This window comes from Liolophura sinensis, chromosome 13 (genome assembly GCF_032854445.1).
Source record: "Liolophura sinensis isolate JHLJ2023 chromosome 13, CUHK_Ljap_v2, whole genome shotgun sequence".
Taxonomy (NCBI): domain Eukaryota; kingdom Metazoa; phylum Mollusca; class Polyplacophora; order Chitonida; family Chitonidae; genus Liolophura; species Liolophura sinensis.
The window spans coordinates 805,938-822,913 of NC_088307.1; the positions used below are offsets into that span (position 1 = coordinate 805,938).

A 16,976-nucleotide genomic window follows, 5' to 3' on the forward strand; every position below is an offset into this window, starting at 1 on the left:
ACAACACCCCTGATCCCTATGGACCCCCTGCTGCAGGATCAGATGGTTAATTAAGTCTCTGCTTCACTGCGACTGATCAGCGCTTTACCAACGAGGTCACAAATCTAGCTCTTCCCGTCCTCAGTCAGTAGGTTTGATAGGCACATGTATTTGGTGAAGGTTGCTGGTTTAGTTTGGGTCCTTCTGCTAGAAACTAAAACCCCCAAAACAGAAACTAGTGAGGAATTAAAGTGAGCCATATTCTGTAACTGACTTCTGTAATTCTTCAACCTATTCCCAAGTTTGCAAGGTGTTCATTCAAGCCTATTCTCAGCTGAAGAAATTTTCCTCTGTGCAGCTGACTGACAAAAATGACACTTCTTGCAAAGCCCTGATAACACAATTAAGATTTTTGTCAGTTTTGTCTGTGGAATTAGGGACACCCTGATGACACATTATAGACGTACTGCCCTCACTACAACCACAAAGGCTGTCATCCACACATTAGTTTGGACAAAAATACATAGACAAAAAAAAAAGACTTGACACACCTGTAGAGCAGTCAACACCAATGTTATGAACTAATCCGCAACGTAAGTGTTAACGGTCCCAAAAAAGAAAAACGAGAGATTCTGAACACTCTCCATGAAGACAGGCGAGGCAAAGTTTAGAGCTTCAGCAGAGGCCTAGAAGATTCTGTTTCAAGCGTATATACATGTACATAAAGGTGAATACTACTAAAGGAATACATTCTGTTGAACAACAGCAACAGAAACCACTCCCATATTTCTGGTACTAGCACATTCATATACATATGTGTGAATACTACTCTAATTTACTGAATACACTCTGTTGAACAACAGCAACAGAAACCACTCCCATATTTCTGGTACTAGCACATTCATATACATATGTGGGAATACTACTCTAATTTACTGAATACACTCTGTTGAACAAAAGCAACAGAAACCACTCCCATATTTCTGGTACTAGCACATTCACATACATATGTGTGAATACTACTCTAATTTACTGAATATACTCTGCTGAACAACAGCAACAGAAACCACTCCCATATTTCTGGTACTAGCGAATTCATATACATGTGTGTGAATACTACTCTAACTAATTGAATATACTCTGTTGAATGACATCGACAGAAACCATCGCGCTATTCTGGTACAAGTCAATTCATATATGGGTACATACTACTCTAATTTGTTAATTACATTTTGTTGAATGACAACTACAGAATACATCGCAACATTCTGGTACATGTGAAGATATAAGTTGGTAAAGTCCAGTCTAATTTGATGATTACATGTACATGTATACACTACTGTCAAGACGCTCCTGTCAGTCATTGCGCTGCGCTAGCACTCTAACCACCTTGGCCACAGAGACCCTCTAATCATTACAAGAATCTGGTACAGGTGAAGATATATGTTGATAAATACTACTCCAGTATACTGCAGAACAATACATCAAAAACTGTCACAAAATGCGAATGTTATAATGGTGGTAAGCAATGCAGAGTGGCTGAGCCAGAGGCCACAGTGATTCCCCACACAGCATAAAAAAAACAGATTTCATGGTTCAGAAACAAGGCATTCAGACACTGTAGCTCATCTGACTGAGAAGTTCGCAAAACTATATCATGTCCAAGTGAGGTGATATGTTCAAATGATGTCCACTAAACCAGTATATAATTAGAGTTGTAAATCCTAGTGGTGTTAGAAAACGTCATTGTGGGCAGTGGTCTTTGATATGCAAATCATCAAAAGCACAATATATGGCAATTAGTGTACTACGAGTGGCAATTGCAACCCTATGCATGGCTGAGTAAACGTTGAGTTGTGGTAGTAGCCACAAAAGCAAATGTTGAGTTGTGATAGTAGCTACATGAGCAAATGTTTAGTTGTGGTAGTAGCCACAAGAACAAATGAATGGCTGGGCAAATGTTGAGCTGTAGTAGCCACAAGAACAAATGAATGGCTGAACAAATGTTGAGTTGTGGTAGTAGCCACAAGAACAAATGAATGGCTGAACAAATGTTGAGTTGTGGTAGTAGCCACAAGAACAAATGAATGGCAGAGCAAATGTTGAGTTGTGATAGTAGCCACAAGAGCTAATACTGAGTTGTTGTAGTAGCTACATAAGCAAATGTTTAGTTGTGGTAGTAGCCACAAGAACAAATGAATGGCTAAGCAAATGTTGAATTGTGATAGTGGTCATAAAAACAAATTCATGGCTAAATTAAATGGAATCACATATTGTACTCAAAAACAATTACATGTTGCAGTTGCAACAATAAAACTACTGCATCACGGTATGTGCACTTCACAAAGGAACTAGTTTCTTCTAAAACTATGTGAAGCAGAACTATCATCATATAAGCATAAACCTTGGCTTCAGTATGTTTCACTGCAATATTTGCAAATGCTATAAGGTAATTCACATAAGGTCACATGTGTATGTCATTGTGGCATGTTCTCTGTATGTCACTGTGGTATGTTCTCTGTATGTCACTGTGGCATGTTCTCTGTATGTCACTGTGGCATGTTCTCTGAATGTCACTGTGGCATGTGCCCTGTATGTCATTAAGGCATGTTCTCTGTATGTCATTGTGGAATGTTCTCTGTATGTTACTGTAGCACGTTCCCTGTATGTCACTGTGGCATGTTCTCTCTATGTCATTGAGGCATGTTCTCTGTATGTACCTATGCGGCATGTTCTCTGTATGTCACTGTGGCATGTTCTCTGTATGTCATTGAGGCATGTTCTCTGTATGTCATTGTGGCATGTTCTCTCTATGTCACTGTGGCATGTTCTCTGTATGTCACTGAGGCATGTTCTCTGTATGTCATTGTGGCATGTTCCCTGTATGTCACTGTGGCATGTTCTCTGTATGTCATTGAGACATGTTCCCTGTATGTCATTGTAGCATGTTCTTTGTATGTCATTGTGGCATGTTCCCTGTATGTCATTGCGGCATGTTCTCTGTATGGCACTGTGGCATGTTCTCTGTATCTCATTGTGGCATGTTCTCTGTATGTCATTGTGGCATGTTCTCTGTATGTCACTGTGGCATGTTCCCTGTATGTCATTGAGATATGTTCTCTGTATGTCATTGTGGCATGTTCTTTGTATGCCATTGTGGCATGTTCCCTGTATGTCATTGCGGCATGTTCTCTGTATGTCATTGCGGCATGTTCCCTGTATGTCACTGTGGCATGTTCTCTGTATGTGATTGAGGTATGTTCTCTGTATGTCATTGTGGCATGTTCTCAGTATGTCACTGTGGCATGTTCCCTGTATGTCATTATGGCATGTTCTTTGTATGTCACTGTGGCATGTTCTCTGTATGTCATTGTGGCATGTTCTCTGTATGTGATTGAGGCATGTTCTCTGTATGTCATTGAGGCATGCTCTCTGTATGTCATTGGGGCATGTTCTCTGTATGTCATTGTGGCATGTTCTCTGTATGTCATTGTGGCATGTTCTCTGTATGTCACTGTGGCATGTTCCCTGTATGTCATTATGGCATGTTCTTTGTATGTCACTGTGGCATGTTCTCTGTATGTCACTGTGGTATGTTCTCTGTATGTGATTGAGGCATGTTCTCTGTATGTCATTGTGGCATGTTCTCTGTATGTCACTGTGGCATGTTCTCTGTATGTCAATGTGGCATGTTCTCTGTATGTCACTGTGGCATGTTCTCTGTATGTCCCTGTGGCATGTTCCCTGTATGTCACTGTAACATGTTCTCTGTATGTCATCGTGTCATGTTCTCTGTATGTCATGGTGCATGTCACTGTGCCATGTTCTCTGTATGTCATTGTGGCATGTTCTCTGTATGTCATTGGGGCATGTTCTCTGTATGCCATTGGGGCATGTTCTCTGTATGTCATTAAGGCATGTTCTCTGTATGTCATTGAGGCATGCTCTCTGTATGTCATTGGGGCATGTTCTCTGTATGTCATTGGGGCATGTTCTCTCTATGTCACTGGGGCATGTTCTCTGTATGTCATTAAGGCATGTTCTCTGTATGTCACTGTGGCATGTTCCCTGTATGTCATCGAGACATGCTCTCTGTATGTCATTGGGGCATGTTCTCTGTATGTCATTGGGACATGTTCTCTCTATGTCACTGGGGCATGTTCTCTGTATGTCATTAAGGCATGTTCTCTGTATGTCACTGTGGCATGTTCCCTGTATGTCATCGAGACATGCTCTCTGTATGTCATTGGGGCATGTTCTCTGTATGTCATTGGGGCATGTTCTCTGTATGTCATTAAGGCATGGTCCCTGTATGTCACTGTGGCATGTTCTCTGTATGTCATTATGGCATATTCTCTGTATGTCACTGAGGCATATTCTCTGTATGTCACTGTGGCATGGTCCCTGTATGTCACTGTGGCATGTTCTCTGTATGTCATTATGGCATATTCTCTGTATGTCACTGAGGCATATTCTCTGTATGTCACTGTGGCATGGTCCCTGTATGTCACTGTGGCATGTTCTCTGTATGTCATTATGGCATGTTCTCTGTATGTCACTGTGGCATGTTCTCTGTATGTCATTATGGCATGTTCTCTGTATGTCACTGAGGCATATTCTCTGTTAGTCACTGTGGCATGGTCCCTGTATGTCACTGTGGCATGTTCTCTGTATGTCACTGTGGCATGTTCTCTGTATGTCACTGTGGCATGGTCCCTGCATGTCACTGTGGCATGTTCTCTGTATGTCACTGTGGCATGTTCCCTGTATGTCATTGTGGCATGTTCCCTGTATGTCATTGGGGAATGTTCTCTGTATGTCATTGGGGCATGCTCTCTGTATGTCATTGTGGCATGTTCTCTGTATGTCACTGTGGCATGGTCCCTGTATGTCACTGTGGCATGTTCTCTGTATGTCGCTGTGGCATGTTCTCTGTATGTCATTGAGGCATGTTCTCTGTATGTCATTGTGGCATGTTCTCTGTATGTCATTGTGGCATGTTCTCTGTATGTCATTATGGCATGTTCTTTGTATGTCACTGAGGCATGTTCTCTGTATGTCATTGAGGCATGTTTTCTGTATGTCATTGTGGCATGTTCCCTGTATGTCATTGAGGCATGTTCTCTGTATGTCATTGTGGCATGCTCTCTGTATGTCATTGTGGCATGTTCTCTGTATGTCACTGTGGCATGGTCCCTGTATGTCACTGTGGCATGTTCTCTGTATGTCGCTGTGGCATGTTCTCTGTATGTCATTGAGGCATGTTCTCTGTATGTCATTGTGGCATGTTCTCTGTATGTCATTGTGGCATGTTCTCTGTATGTCATTATGGCATGTTCTTTGTATGTCACTGAGGCATGTTCTCTGTATGTCATTGAGGCATGTTCTCTGTATGTCATTGTGGCATGTTCCCTGTATGTCATTGAGGCATGTTCTCTGTATGTCAATGTGCCAGGTTCTCTGTATGTCATTGTGGCATGTTCTCTGTATGTCATTGTGGCATGTTCTCTGTATGTCATTATGGCATTTTCTCTGTATGTCACTGTGGCATGTTCTCTGTATGACGTGGTATGTTCTCTGTATGTCACTGTGGTATGTTCTTTGTATGTCACTGTGGCATTTTCTCTGTATGTCACTGTATGTCATCGTGGCATGTTCCCTGTATGACGTGGTATGTTCTCTGTATGTCACTGTCATGTTCTCTGAATGTCAGTGTGGCATTTTCTCTGTATGTCACTGTATGTCATCGTGGCATGTTCCCTGTATGACGTGGTATGATCTCTGTATGTCACTGTCATGTTCTCTGAATGTCAGTGTGGCATGTTCTCTGTATGTCACTGTCATGTTATCTGTATGTCAGTGTGGCATGTTCTCTGTATGTCACTGTATGTCACTATATGTCATGGTGGCATGTTCCCTGTACGACGTGGTATGATCTCTGTATGTCACTGTATGTCACTGTATGTCACTGTCATGTTCTCTGAATGTCATGGTGGCATGTCCTCTGTAGGATCTACACCTTTACTCCCAGAATACAGCAGTTTTACACAGCATAAATCTTACGCCAGGAAATCGTTGTGGTAGATGCCGCATTGATCCAATTTCCTATAACAAATCAACATAAATGCAATGGTCTGTCAACACTTGTCTGCCTCAATATAGATGTTCACTGAAAACTAAAGCGATCTTAATAATGCAGAGGTGTGTCAGCGAATCACTCAAAAAGGATATCCGTTCTATTAAAACACACACTGATGTCAACTTGTTAAGAATTCATGTTCATTCTAAACTATACTGATGTCAATGCACAGGTGCCCAGACAAGTTGCCTGTCTCAACATCATCATAACGAGGCATGTACTAATGTACAGCAAAATTAACCTATCAGGGTCCTATTTCTTGCAGTACTTTATTTTGTTGTGCATGTTCATGTAAAATTTCACTGTCTTTGTGAATCTGGCCTCAGCAAATGTACATGTATGTAACATAGTGAAACTCATGACAAGTGTAGAACGAATAGATGATAGAAGATATCACAGACATGATAGAAGGAGTGGGTGAAACTTCACACATTTCAACAAAAATAATGTCGCTGTCACTTTAATAACAGTAGATTATCTTGAACAACTTGAGCAGAGCTGTTCTTGATCTGAACACAAGTGAACTTGTGCCCTGCTATACATGTACATATACTTCATGTAAGAAGATATGGCACAAGAGTTCAATAACAGTTTAACACTCATGCACAAAAGTGGTGTTTCTTCCTTGTATCCTGTCATGGCTTTTCCTTGTATGCCAATGAATTGGACCTAAGGTCCACAGCTTTTATATCAAAGGCTTGTAAAATCTTGGCACTATGTATCTGGAATAAAGGCTAATTTCTAACAGATACTCCTGTGAGTTCTCCGTTGATTATAGCCACCTTTCATACATGTAAGGGGAATGCCCAATGCTTCACCATTCTACCTCTGATGATAAGAATGTGGTCATTATCTTTGTAAGTAAGTACTAAGTTGGGTGACAAGGACTTAATTCCAACAATAGTCAACATGTGCGTCGAAAAAGCAAGATTTGCAAGACACAAAAGAAGAAAAAAATCTGCTGTATAAAATGAGTAAGAATTGCTATTTTACTTGTATACTCACCCTGGATTTACACATTAGCATCACCTTGTCAAACAGGAAAATGTACCTGCAAAAAACACATATATTTATTTGATTGATTGGTGTTTTATGCTGTACAAGAATATTTCATTTGCATGTAAACACCTGCGGTCAGCATTATAGCCGACAGAAAGTCAGCAGGGTCCGGGGGAAGCCCATTATTCCGAGAACTTCTTCTTTATGGTCATTCCATGTATACTACATACTATCTAGAGTATAAAATCTAACACACATTTTAGGTCAATGTCAGGTAATATGTCAAGTAATATACCAAAACCACAAATGTTGCTATTATACGTCTGCCAGCAACTTACCGATGGTCATGGGTTTCCCCGGGCTCTGCCCGGTTTCCTCCCATCATAATGCTGGTCGCCGTCGCAGAAGTGAAATATTCTTGAGTACGGCATAAAACACCAATCAAATAAATAAATAAATAAATTATATGTCTGTTAGGTCCCCCAACAATTAATGTGCAGTTTCACTCTCAGAATTTAAATACAAAAACACTCATTCAGAACTTATTTAGGTCTCTAGGTAGCTATTTATCCATGATTATTAAACACTTGAGCTGTTGTGGTATTGCAATGAAACTACAATGAAACTGCAATTTTGGCATTAAAACACTAATTTCCCCCCATTAAGAACACTTCCTATGTTATCTCCCATTGGGCTGGAACATTGAATTTGAGACTCTGTTTCAAGTTCTCAGCGTAACACTTATGTGTCTAACACCCTGAAGCATGTTAACAGCCACCTCCCCCCCCCCCCACCCCACTCCCAAAGGTTTTTTGTGCATAACACTACCACCAACAAAAGTGCACTACTCAAATTATTTTCATGGAGTTTTTCCTCCAGGACACTTGTTTCTTTTCCCAATTCCAATGCTATTTCCTAATGCAAAATACAAAAAATAAAAAAAAACAGTTTGCAAGCATGGAAAATATCCACAGTTCATAAGCCAGGTCACATCAAGCACTATTTTACTGTAAGAGTAAGAGCTGAGACAAACCTAGACTTGAGCCTGTTGTCCGGGTGCGAGCGCACTCTTAATTCTCCATCCTTCTGTAACCTCCCATAGTCCTTCAGAAAAGTGTTAGGTGGCTATAAAGCAGAAAACACAGCAATCTGTCAGAAACATCCATGCCAGCTATAAACTGATTCCCATTCAGGTTTCAATATTATGACTGTACATGTACAGGTGAGAGTACAGGTGAACTGATCAAACATTCTTGATTAAATATAGGCAATACTACTACTATACAGTGCAATGAAGGGATACAAAATCAAAGTTGATTGGCTGACAGTGGAGATAGGGTTTCCTGGGTTAAACCTCAGAAAATCCTGGGTTAAACCCTAAAGGAACCCTGGGTTAAACCCTAAAGGAAGCCTGGGTTAAACCCTCAGCAAACCCCTTTTAACATTTCAGATTAACAACCACGCAACAAAATTAAATCCAAAGGCTTATTTATGTACATTGTACCTCCATCAGTGTACATCAAAAGGCACTGTATCAACAGACACTTTACTCCAACTGAATGTGAACTGAGTTGAATCGATACAATTTATAATACATAATAATAAATCAAAATATATCTGGTGCACAACGGCATAAGGGTACTCACCATCTGCAGGTCAACAATACTGAAAGAGAAAGAGAAATGCATGTTTTACAAAAACCTCCATCAAGAGTAACATTTTCACAGACATGAGACATAAACCATATCCCAATAAGATTTTAGCACAGACGAGACATAAACCACATCCCACTAAGATTTTAGCACAAATGAGACACAAACCACATCCCACTAAGATTTTAGCACAAATGAGACACAAACTACATCCCAATAAGATTTTAATACAGATGAGACATAACCATATCCCAATAAGATTTTAGTACAGATGAGACATAAGCCACATCCCAACAAAATTTTAGCAGATAGGAGACATAAGCCACATCCCAACAAAATTTTAGCAGATAGGAGACATGAACCATATTTCAATAAGGGAGCGTAGCCAAATATCGCTTGCGATCTGAGAATTTCGTGTTTAGTAAATTCTGAAACAGATGGAGAGGCCCTCCTTTCATATGAGCACCTAGATGTGGTATCAGCATACATGGAACATGTGAGTACATAGATGTGGTATCAGTATACAGGGAACATGTGAGCACCTAGATGTGATATCAGCATACAGGGAACATGTGAGCACCTAGATGTGGTATCAGTATACATGGAACATTTGAGTACATAGATGTGGTATCAGTATACAGGGAACATGTGAGCACCTAGATGTGGTATCAGTATACAGGGACCATGTGAGCACCTAGATGTGGTATCAGTATACATGGAACATTTGAGTACATAGATCTGGTATCAGCCTACAGGGAACATGTGAGCAGCTAGATGTGGTATCAGTATACAGGGAACATGTGAGCACCTAGATGTGATATCAGCATACAGGGAACACGTGAGCACCTAGATGTGGTATCAGTATACAGGGACCATGTGAGCACCTAGATGTGGTATCAGTATACAGGGAACATGTGAGCACCTAGATGTGGTATCAGTATACAGGGAACATGTGAGCACCTAGATGTTGTATCGGTATACAGGGAACATGTGAGCACCTAAATGTGGTATCAGTATACAGGGAACATGTGAGCACCTAGATGTGGTATCAGTATACAGGGACCATGTGAGCACCTAGATGTGGTATCAGCATACAGGGAACATGTCAGCACCTAGATGTGGTATCAGTATACAGGGAACATGTGAGCACCTAGATGTCGTATCAGCATACAGGGAACACGTGAGCACCTAGATGTGGTATCAGCCTACAGGGAACATGTGAGCACCTAGATGTGGTATCAGTATACAGGGAACATGTGAGCACCTAGATGTGATATCAGCATACAGGGAACATGTGAGCATCTAGATGTGGTATCAGTATACAGGGAACACGAGAGCACCTAGATGTGGTATCAGTATACAGGGAACATGTGAGCACCTAGATGTGGTATCAGTATACAGGGAGCATGTGAGCACCTAAATGTGGTATCAGTATACAGGGAACATGTGAGCACCTAGATGTGGTATCAGTATACAGGGACCATGTGAGCACCTAGATGTGGTATCAGCATACAGGGAACATGTGAGCACCTAGATGTGGTATCAGTATACAGGGACCATGTGAGCACCTAGATGTGGTATCAGCATACAGGGAACACGTGAGCACCTAGATGTGGTATCAGCCTACAGGGAACATGTGAGCACCTAGATGTGGTATCAGTATACAGCGAACATGTGAGCACCTAGATGTGATATCAGCATACAGGGAACATGTGAGCACCTAGATGTGGTATCAGTATACAGGGAACACGAGAGCACCTAGATGTGGTATCAGTATACAGGGAACATGTAAGCACCTAGATGTGGTATCAGTATACAGGGACCATGTGAGTACATAGATGTGGTATCAGTATACATGGAACATTTGAGTACATAGATGTGGTATCAGTATACAGGGAACATGTGAGCACCTAGATGTGGTATCAGTATACAGGGACCATGTGAGCACCTAGATGTGGTATCAGTATACATGGAACATTTGAGTACATAGATCTGGTATCAGCCTACAGGGAACATGTGAGCACCTAGATGTGGTATCAGTATACAGGGAACATGTGAGCACCTAGATGTGGTATCAGTATACAGGGACCATGTGAGCATCTAGATGTGGTATCAGTATACAGGGAACATGTGAGGACCTAGACGTGGTATCAACATACAGGGAACATGTGAGCACCTAGATGTGGTATCAGTATACAGGGAACATGTGAGCACCTAGATCTGGTATCAGCCTACAGGGAACATGTGAGCACCTAGATGTGGTATCAGTATACAGGGAACATGTCAGCATCTAGATGTGGTATCAGTATACAGGGAACATGTGAGCACCTAGACGTGGTATCAGCATACAGGGAACATGTGAGCACCTAGATGTGGTATCAGTATACAGGGAACATGTGAGCACCTAGATGTGGTATCAGTATACAGGGAACATGTGAGCACCTAGATCTGGTATCACCCTACAGGGAACATGTCAGCACCTAGATGTGGTATCAGTATACAGGGAACATGTGAGCATCTAGATGTGGTATCAGTATACAGGGAACATGTGAGCACCTAGATGTGGTATCAGCATACAGGGAACATGTGAGCACCTAGACGTGGTATCAGCATACAGGGAACATGTGAGCACCTAGATGTGGTATCAGTATACAGGGAACATGTGAGCACCTAGACGTGGTATCAGTATACAGGGACCATGTGAGCACCTAGATGTGGTATCAGTATACAGGGAACATGTGAGCACCTAGATGGTATCACTATACAGGGAACATGTGAGCACCTAGATGTTATCAGTATACAAGGAACATGGCACACAACCCTCTTTGTATATGTAAAGAACTTGTCAATCCTGATAACAATATTTTATTTCAACCTACCTGTTTTGGATTTCACGAATGAGCTGTAAAGTTTCATTGTCCCTCTTAACTTCGTTAACATAGAATGACAGGTCCTGTAATACACATGGAAACAAAACAAATCTAACGTGAGGTGAAGATAAATACGACAATGCTGAGTGTTCACAGCCATTCAAAGTGTCTGGCAAAACTTTTCCTAAAAATATTTTTGCATGTATTTTCTGAAAATTTTCGGCTGCATCATAGAAATCATTTAAGTTATTATCAACTATGGTTAAAGTTTGCAGGACATTAAAGAGATTTGATGTCACATCACTTTCTCCATAGGATTTCCCTTGTTTACAGATATTCTGAGAAGGGTAAATTTCTGGAAATACACTTGTAATGGACACTCAGAATTATTCAAATAATGAGCCTGAGTGGATTTTCATGAGCTCAAATACCGTAAAAAAAACCTCTTGGGATAGTGTGGTTGTTGTTGTTACCTGCATAGCTTCCAGGGCCCGTTCTAAACTCTTCTTCTCATCACTATTCTTATCCGTCTGTTTGATCAACTCCTACAAAACACAGACATGACTGTTACATGAACCCATGTGCAGAGATTCATACCTCAAAATTACACAAAATTGTTCCCACAAAAACAGGTATTTACTTAAATATATCTACTTAGTTCCTGATTTCCCTGTCTGCATATAAAAATATTGCACTCCTTTTCACTCCTCAAAGTGTAGGGACAGGAATAACAGATCAGTCCCCAGAGACCCCCTTAACAACACCTCTCCCTCCCCCACCATCACCACACCTGACCATACCCTCATGACCTATTCGCTGCAGCATCAGTGTCTGAATCTGACCAGGTCATCTCGTAAGCCCCCAGTCAGCAGTTTAGAAGCCTTACAACTTCATGTAGGTTTAGGTCAGATAGGAGGGGGCTCTTCCAAAACTTAACACGGCTACATGTAAAACACATCATTCTACGGTAGCTGAATGATGACAGACACGACTATGCACATTTAACTTAGCAACTATCGTAACATTACATCTTTCACCGGCGATGGTATGTTAGAGCCTCGGCCTAGCATCAACTAAACCGGAGTGAAATAGCGAGACTCCTGAAATGCTGATTGGGCTAACTGGTCAAGGATCATCAGTCTGGCCAGGGTCAGTCTATACTGCTGAATTTATTATTTATTTGTTTGCTTATTTGCCGGACTGTTGGTTGATGCTATACTGAAGAATGTCTCAGTTACCTGACAGTGGTGAAGTCTATGGGTATGATGGGCGGAGAAAACTTGACATAGAAGCACAGGTACCTGTAGGACCACACCAGGTACTTGTACCTATAGGCTCCACACCAGATACCTGTAGGCTCCACACCAGGTACCTGTAGGCTCCACACCAGATGCCTGTTCCACACCAGATACCTGAAGGCTCCACACCAGATACCTGTAGGCTCCACACTAGGTACTTGTAGGCTCCACACCAGATACCTGTAGGCTCCACACCAGATACCTGAAGGCTCCACACCAGATACCTGTAGGCTCCATACCAGGTACCTGTAGGCTCCACACCTGGGCTGAGAAAACCAGACACAGAAGCACAGGTACCTGTAGGCTCCACATCAGGGCTGATAAAACCTGACATAGAGGCATAGGTGCCTGTAGGCTCCGCACCATGTGCCTGTAGGCTCCACACCAGGTACTTGTAGGCTCCACACCAGGTACCTGTAGGCTCCACACCATGTGCCTGTAGGCTCCACACCATGTGCCTGTAGGCTCCACACCACGTGCCTGTAGGCTCCACACCAGGTTCCTGTAGGCTCCACACCAGGTTCCTGTAGGCTCCACACCTGGTGCCTGTAGGCTCCACACCAGGTGCCTGTAGGCTCCACACCAGGTGCCTGTAGGCTCCACACCTGGTGCCTGTAGGCTCCACACCAGGTGCCTGTAGGCTCCACACCAGGGCTAAATGCAGCTGCTGATCATCATTACTACACATTGCGTTTGCTGATCATCATCACTACACATTGCGTTTGCTGATCATCATCACTACACAATGCAGCTGCTGATCATCATCACTACACATTGTGTTTGCTGATCATCATCACTACACAATGTATTTGCTGATCATCATCACTACACACTGCGTTTGCTGATCATCACTACACAACGTATTTGCTGATCATCATCACTACACAATGCATTTGCTGATCATCATCACTACACAATGTATTTGCTGATCATCATTACTACACAATGTATTTGCTGATCATCATCACTACACAACGTATTTGCTGATCATCATCACTACACAATGTATTTGCTGATCATCATCACTACACAATGTATTTGCTGATCATCATCACTACACAATGCACTTGCTGATCATCATCACTACACATACATTTGCTGATCATCATCACTACACAATGTATTTGCTGATCATCACTACACAATGTATTTGCTGATCATCATCACTACACATACATTTGCTGATCATCATCACTACACAATGTATTTGCTGATCATCACTACACAATGTATTTGCTGATCATCATCACTACACAACATATTTGCTGATCATCATCACTACACATTGCATTTGCTGATCATCATCACTACACAATGTATTCACTGCTCATGCTTGGTGGAGATGACACTCAAGATTTGCAACTCTCAGTGTACAGCTTCCTGTTTACTACTTTTATTTACCTTATACCTTATACTTGAGCTCAAAAATACTTCAATTTGAAATTACCAGTGAGGATTATGGATGGAGGCATCTGGTAGAATCACAGGTTAAACATTTCAAACTGTACCAGTGCTTTTGAGTGATCAAGGGCCAGTTTTCATTAAGAGACAATAAAATCATTGCCACTTCTCACCTTCAGAAGGAGATGGTACTTTAATACTCGCTGCATGGGTAAATGAAGCAAATCACGTAACTTGAATTTACCATCATTTGCTCTTCTCTGACAATCCTGAAAAAAAGAATAGGAAAAAGTAACAAGTAAAATCAGTATAAAACTTCACTGAACACTCACAATTCATTTGAATTTCTTATCTAAATAGTGTTAGACAAAGTTAACATCCAAAATGCATGAATCTGTCCATAATATTTTCTTAAACACTGAAACAATTTAGAAACACACAACTGACAAACACGTAGTAAAGCAAAAAGGTGTTTATTGCCAAAGGAAAACAGGTTTAAATAATCAGTCGAAAAACCTGACAGAAAAACATTGCCTTAGCTGACTAGAATCCACTTAACTACTCAAAAATGTTATATATATCTCCATTATGCTTTCATATATTCACTGTGGAATCATATAAAATCTTTACCAAATTCTATGCTACTTGTTTTCAAAATGAGTCAGTCAAGTTTTCCAAGAAATGTCAATCTAATATTTTCCATATTGTCAACTTCAAAGGCAAGGAACACACTAGCAGTAAGTACATGTCACATGAAAGACCATTAAATACTGTCTGCAAAAACAGTTTGGTTTATTTCTTTAGAATGTTTTTTGATCTAGTAAAATGCATGGACTTTGAATTCTGCTCTGGCCTTTTCTGACCATATTAGGACCAGTGAGGTCACTTCAGCTTTTTTCCACTTGACACACATCCCTGTATTTAATAATTCAAAGCGCATTTTCATTTAGAACTATGAATGCATTCAACAAATAGACCTTGAAACACACTATTTCAAGCCCAAAATATTGCTGTGATGTCACTGATACCCACTTGGTCCCAACAGACCACCATAGAATCCTGTGGTTTAAATTCATATTAGTCAGTTAGAAAAAAAATCAAAAAATTTTCCTGGACAGTGTTTAATGGTCTTTAATCTGATAAATACTTTTAGTGTTTTCTGTATTTCATCACTGAAAGCAAAATATCACTTTTTAAAACTATCGCTGGTAACACTTCATTTTGATCCATGTGTTAATAACTGACCTCAATATGAACTTTGACAATCTCATTCCGCTTGCAGATTTCCTCGATGTGTTCTTGAGCTTTGGGAAGATTAGAGCAAAAGTCGCCATAGATCAGAAAGCTCTGTTTCCAGGTTATAAACACCTCACTGAGCTCTGTCATGTTGTGACATGTCCTACACAATTCACTGTGGAATCCTGAATGGACACTGTACAACTCCTGAAAAAGAGAAAGATTTCATGTACAGTTCACTGTGGAATCCTGAATGGACACCATACAGTTCCTGAAACAGAGAAAGATTTCATGTACAGTTCACTGTGGAATCCTGAATGGACACCATACAGTTCCTGAAACAGGGAAAGATTTCATGTACAGTTCACTGTGGAATCCTGAATGGACACCATACAGTTCCTGAAACTGAGAAAGACTTCATTTACAGTTCACTGTGGAATCCTGAATGGACACTCTGCAGTTCCTGAAACAGGGAAAGATTTCATGTACAGTTCACTGTGGAATCCTGAATGGACACTCTGCAGTTCCTGAAACAGAGAAAAGATTTCATTTACAGTTCACTGTGGAATCCTGAATGGACACCGTACAGTTCCTGAAACAGAGAAAGATTTCATGTACAGTTCACTGTGGAATCCAGAATGGACACTCTGCAGTTCCTGAAACAGAGAAAGATTTCATGTACACTTCACTGTGGAATCTAGAATGGACACTGTACAGTTCCTGAAACAGAGAAAGATTTCATGTACAGTTCACTGTGGAATCCAGAATGGACACTACAGTTCCTGAAACAGAGAAAGATTTCATGTACAGTTCACTGTGGAATCCTGAATGGACACTGTACAATTCCCGAAACAGAGAAAGATTTCACGTACAGTTCACTGGGGAATCCTGAATGGACACCGTACAATTCCCGAAACAGAGAAAGATTTCACTGTAGAATCCAGAATGGACATTGTACAACTCCTGAAAGGGAAGATTTCATGTAGAGTTCACTGTGGAATCCAGAACTGACACTGTACAATTCCTAAAACAGAGAAAGATTTCATGTACACCGTACAACTCCTGAAAGGCAAGATTTCATGTACATAGGCGCCTGAATTGCATCAGTGTGGTCTGTGCATCAAAGTTGCAACATAAATAGAGATTTCTCACCTCAATATAGGCAAAAATGATATCCCGATCTGCATCTCTCATCACGTTTCGCAAGGCCTTGATAAAATGCTGAAAACACAATGAAGAGTGCAACATGTAGCTTTCCTTCAATACACAGTAAAATACGCCTTTATAAGACTAACTACTTCAACCTGTATACAGTCCCTACATGACTGTATATTTATTTCAGGCTCCATGGTGTTTTTTTTCTTTGGGGGTTTCATTTCATGTGTACCATACTCAAGGATAT

At 41.0% G+C, this 16,976-nt stretch overlaps 1 protein-coding gene across 4 annotated transcripts in view; it reads right to left on the reverse strand.

Moving 5' to 3' along the window:
- LOC135480265 (protein vav-like) overlaps nucleotides 1-16,976 on the reverse strand; it is an 85,023-nt gene that overhangs the window by 37,048 nt on the left and 30,999 nt on the right. For all 4 annotated transcript variants that reach the window (XM_064760059.1, XM_064760056.1, XM_064760058.1 and 1 more), the window contains exons 7-14: nucleotides 16,727-16,795; nucleotides 15,584-15,781; nucleotides 14,512-14,607; nucleotides 12,113-12,184; nucleotides 11,649-11,722; nucleotides 8,764-8,782; nucleotides 8,151-8,242; nucleotides 7,124-7,169 (exon numbers count right to left, since the gene is read on the reverse strand). In XM_064760059.1, the coding sequence (XP_064616129.1) occupies nucleotides 7,124-7,169; nucleotides 8,151-8,242; nucleotides 8,764-8,782; nucleotides 11,649-11,722; nucleotides 12,113-12,184; nucleotides 14,512-14,607; nucleotides 15,584-15,781; nucleotides 16,727-16,795 (666 nt within the window). The remainder of the gene's footprint in view (nucleotides 1-7,123; nucleotides 7,170-8,150; nucleotides 8,243-8,763; nucleotides 8,783-11,648; nucleotides 11,723-12,112; nucleotides 12,185-14,511; nucleotides 14,608-15,583; nucleotides 15,782-16,726; nucleotides 16,796-16,976) is intronic.